The following is a 3,597-nucleotide window of genomic DNA, read 5'->3' as shown; positions in this document are numbered from 1 at the left end:
ACCGCTCGGGTAGTTCAGCCTACCCTGGCTCAGTGGGTGCGGCTGGACGGACCCCCACCCTGGGTCTTAAAACATGAGGGGAGGTGGGGGAGGCCCCTGTGCTCTCCCCACCGACCTGCTGGCGACGGCAGGTGAGGAGCGGTGGAGGCACTCCCCGGCGCTGCGGTAAGGTACCTCCGTGATGGCTTCCGTGGAAACACGTCCGGTCGTGGCGGTTCATAGTAATTTAGACCTTCTGTCCCCAGGCTGAAGTCGACTCCCCGGCCCAAGTTCTCTGTGTGTCTCCTGGGGGACCAGCAGCACTGCGATGAGGCCAAAGCAGTTGACATCCCTCATATGGACATAGAGGCTCTGAAGAAACTCAACAAAAACAAGAAGTTGGTGAAGAAGCTGGGTGAGTGGTGGTGGGGACTGGGCCCTGAGGACCCTGGCTAACTTGGGAGGGCTGGGTAAGCAGGATGGTTTTCTCTGTGCTCAGATTTCCATGTCATGGTTAACTGCAGGGAATAGAAAGGTGACCAGAGTCACCCCGAAGTGCAGAAATCTGTCTGGAAACTACCCAGAAGAGCCAGACTGTTCCCAGTGTAGAAGGTTTGACAGGTCAGCCGTCCCAGAGTGAGGTTATTGCTCTCTGGAAGGAAGGAAGGGAGACAGGAAAGTGTTCCTGTCTCTCTGAAAGTTTCACGCTTAGCTGGTGTTCTTCACTTTGCTGGTCAGGGAGCTGGAGTGCAGCAAAAGCAGAAAAAAAGGTGTAGGCAAAAGTTTGGTTTAGTCACACAGTACTTACATGAACGGAATGAAATCTCCTTATTTTCACTTGGTAATGAGAGAAAATCGCTCCCTCCCTGTAAAGTCAAAGATATTTGGATACGTATCATAGACAGACAAGAAAAACTTCCCACTCGAATTATCGTTAGCTGTGGAATTACGTGCAGTGATGTAGGATAGCACAGCTCTTCGCTGAGCCTCTCCGGGCTGTGTGATATATCCATCCGTTCATCCATCCACGTGCGCGCAGCCTGCGGGAGGAGGCTCCTGGTAGAGCTCAGGGGTCCAGCGTTGGTCACTTGTGGCTCAACAAATGCCAGTTTCTTTAGCGAAATGAACTGTGTACGCTTAGGAGTGTGCTGTTGGGGTGTGAAGCTGGCTTCTGGCGGGTTTGGCCGTTGTGACAGGAGTAATTTCTAATATTAAACCAGCTTATGTCCATGCGCGCAGCCTGCGGGAGGAGGCTCCTGGTAGAGCTCAGGGGTCCAGCGTTGGTCACTTGTGGCTCAACAAATGCCAGTTTCTTTAGCGAAATGAACTGTGTACGCTTAGGAGTGTGCTGTTGGGGTGTGAAGCTGGCTTCTGGCGGGTTTGGCCGTTGTGACAGGAGTAATTTCTAATATTAAACCAGCTTACGTCCGGCTAGGCAGGACTCTTGAGAACATCGAAATGTTTGCGTTGAAAAATGGAGCAGCGCAGTCTCAGCTGAGCTGTTCCAAGCTCAGTGCAGGAGCTGAGGGTCCATCCTTACCTATCTTGGTTCTCCCCTCACAGCTAAGAAGTATGATGCCTTCCTGGCTTCCGAGTCCCTGATCAAGCAGATTCCTCGAATCCTGGGTCCGGGTCTGAACAAAGCCGGCAAATTCCCTTCTCTCCTCACCCACAATGAGAACCTGGTGGCCAAGGTTGACGAGGTCAAGTCTACCATCAAATTCCAGATGAAGAAGGTAAAACAGGGCTTTTCCTCTCCAGGGCAGCCGCATACCTGAGGGTTCTTTGTGGCGGGTGGTCACTGGTGTGTGGCTGCGATCTCTGGTCTGGGCTGTAGGTGTCCCTCGAGCATCTTCCTAAACCAGCGTCCGGTGACAAATCTCTGCAGCGAAGGCAGACAGTACCCGGGGTGTTAGCTGCTGGCTGGAAAGGCGCAGTAATTTATCGGCGGTTGAAAGATCTGAGAGCACATGATTAGGAGATGATCTTGATGTTTCAGTGCTGAGCATCATCAGTCATAATTAACGCTTCTTACAGTAAGTGGGTGCCACTTGCAGGGTGGGGCCGGCGGGCCAGGCATGTCCCCGTGGGCCTGTGCACGCAGCGGTGCTGTGCCAGAGGCGGGTTTGGGACTTGACTCTGCAAGTGAACTTTGGAGCAGCTCTGCAGATAATCTGCTCTTGCAGTCAAGAGATGGCAAGGCGAGCTGGCTCCCTAAAATCAAAATAGCCCTGTTTGGGAATTTAAATCTTGTGTCAGCCGTCCCAGCGTGACTCATGGGTATTATTCCAAATTAACAGCTCTCTGCTAGCTGAGGTGCACCCTTGGCTCCAGCTGATGCGGGCCTGGGGGCACAACAACTGGGAGGACACAGCAAATGTGATAGTTTGCAAATGCTTGAGCATTTTAAGTAACTGAGCTAATGATGTCCTCACACTCCGCCTGTCAGCTCGCTTGTAAATCCTTTTGTCTTCAGCCCGTGGGGAACATTGACTTACAAGCTTCTCAGCGAGGCTGGCAGGCAGAGCCTTGGCGTCTCCGCATCTTCTGTGCGGAAAGAAAGGGCCGGTGGCTCGTGCCCAAAACAAAAAGTGAAGCTGGCGCCACGCTTAGCAGTGAAGTTTGGAGCTAACGGCCTGTATGGCAGGGCACATGCCAGCTGCCTAACGAGCAGGGGGTGGGAGCAGAGCTAAAGCAGAGGTCTGCCCTGCTCCAGCGCTGGCTCAGCACCGCTTGTTAGACATCCTTGCTCGTTTCCCCATCTCTAAGTCACTGTTGAGCTCTGGGGAAGCCAGACCCACTCAAGTTGTCATTCAGAGGCGGCATCCAGGTACCACCAGAGATGGTTGTGGGTGCCACGTGCCAAATATAAAGAGTTCTATGGAAGCACCCACAGATAAGTTGGAAAAATTGCCCAGCTGACAGAACAGGAGATGATTTGGTGGCCTGATGAGTTAGATCAGCACCAGCCTGTTCAGTCAGTCGCTTAGCTGTCACCTTTGATCCCCTGCCAAACCCACCTGTGTGTGTGACCTGGTGTCCTTGTTCCCCAGGTGCTCTGTCTGGCTGTGGCCGTTGGTCACGTGAAGATGACAGAAGACGAACTCGTCTACAACATCCACCTGGCCATCAACTTCCTGGTGTCCTTGCTGAAGAAGAACTGGCAGAACGTGCGCGCTTTGTACATCAAGAGCACCATGGGGAAGCCCCAGCGCCTCTACTGATGGGGCAGCAATAAATTTTTAGGACACCTACAGCTGTCTGATTGGTTTGTGTTCCTCCAAAACTTGTTGGGAAGGGTTTGGTGAAGAGCTGCTCGCTTCCTAGCAGCCAGAAAGGTCTCAGATGCTGCGGTGAGCTGATAGGGATGTGAATTCAAGTGGAATATCGACTGAAAACAGTTTTTGAGGGAAGGAGCCTCATTATTCTGCATTTGGAGCAGGGCAGGGAGAGGGAACAGCTCTGCTTGTGTCCACAACAAGAAAACTTGAGGTGGTTACCGCAGCTGAGGGCATGCAGTGCAGATAAAAGTGCTCAGCAGTGCTGCTGTACCCCCAAGACCCCCCAGTCCCTCCAAGGGGACCCTTACCTCATGCTGCTGTCCCCTGAAGCCATCCC

At 52.9% G+C, this 3,597-nt stretch overlaps 1 protein-coding gene across 1 annotated transcript; it reads left to right on the top strand.

Moving 5' to 3' along the window:
• The first annotated feature begins 73 nt into the window (after positions 1 to 73).
• RPL10A (ribosomal protein L10a) lies at positions 74 to 3,232 on the top strand. The gene is made up of 4 exons (XM_010075820.1): positions 74 to 165; positions 246 to 394; positions 1,543 to 1,715; positions 3,033 to 3,232. Exons 1-4 carry the CDS (start codon positions 74 to 76, stop codon positions 3,201 to 3,203), a joined length of 585 nt encoding a protein of 194 aa, XP_010074122.1. The 3' UTR covers positions 3,204 to 3,232.
• The last annotated feature ends 365 nt before the right edge of the window (positions 3,233 to 3,597 follow it).

Source organism: Pterocles gutturalis, unplaced genomic scaffold (genome assembly GCF_000699245.1).
Source record: "Pterocles gutturalis isolate BGI_N339 unplaced genomic scaffold, ASM69924v1 scaffold483, whole genome shotgun sequence".
NCBI classification, from domain to species: domain Eukaryota; kingdom Metazoa; phylum Chordata; class Aves; order Pterocliformes; family Pteroclidae; genus Pterocles; species Pterocles gutturalis.
Note: the sequence above shows the minus strand (reverse complement) of the source record. Positions and strands in the feature narration are given on the sequence as shown.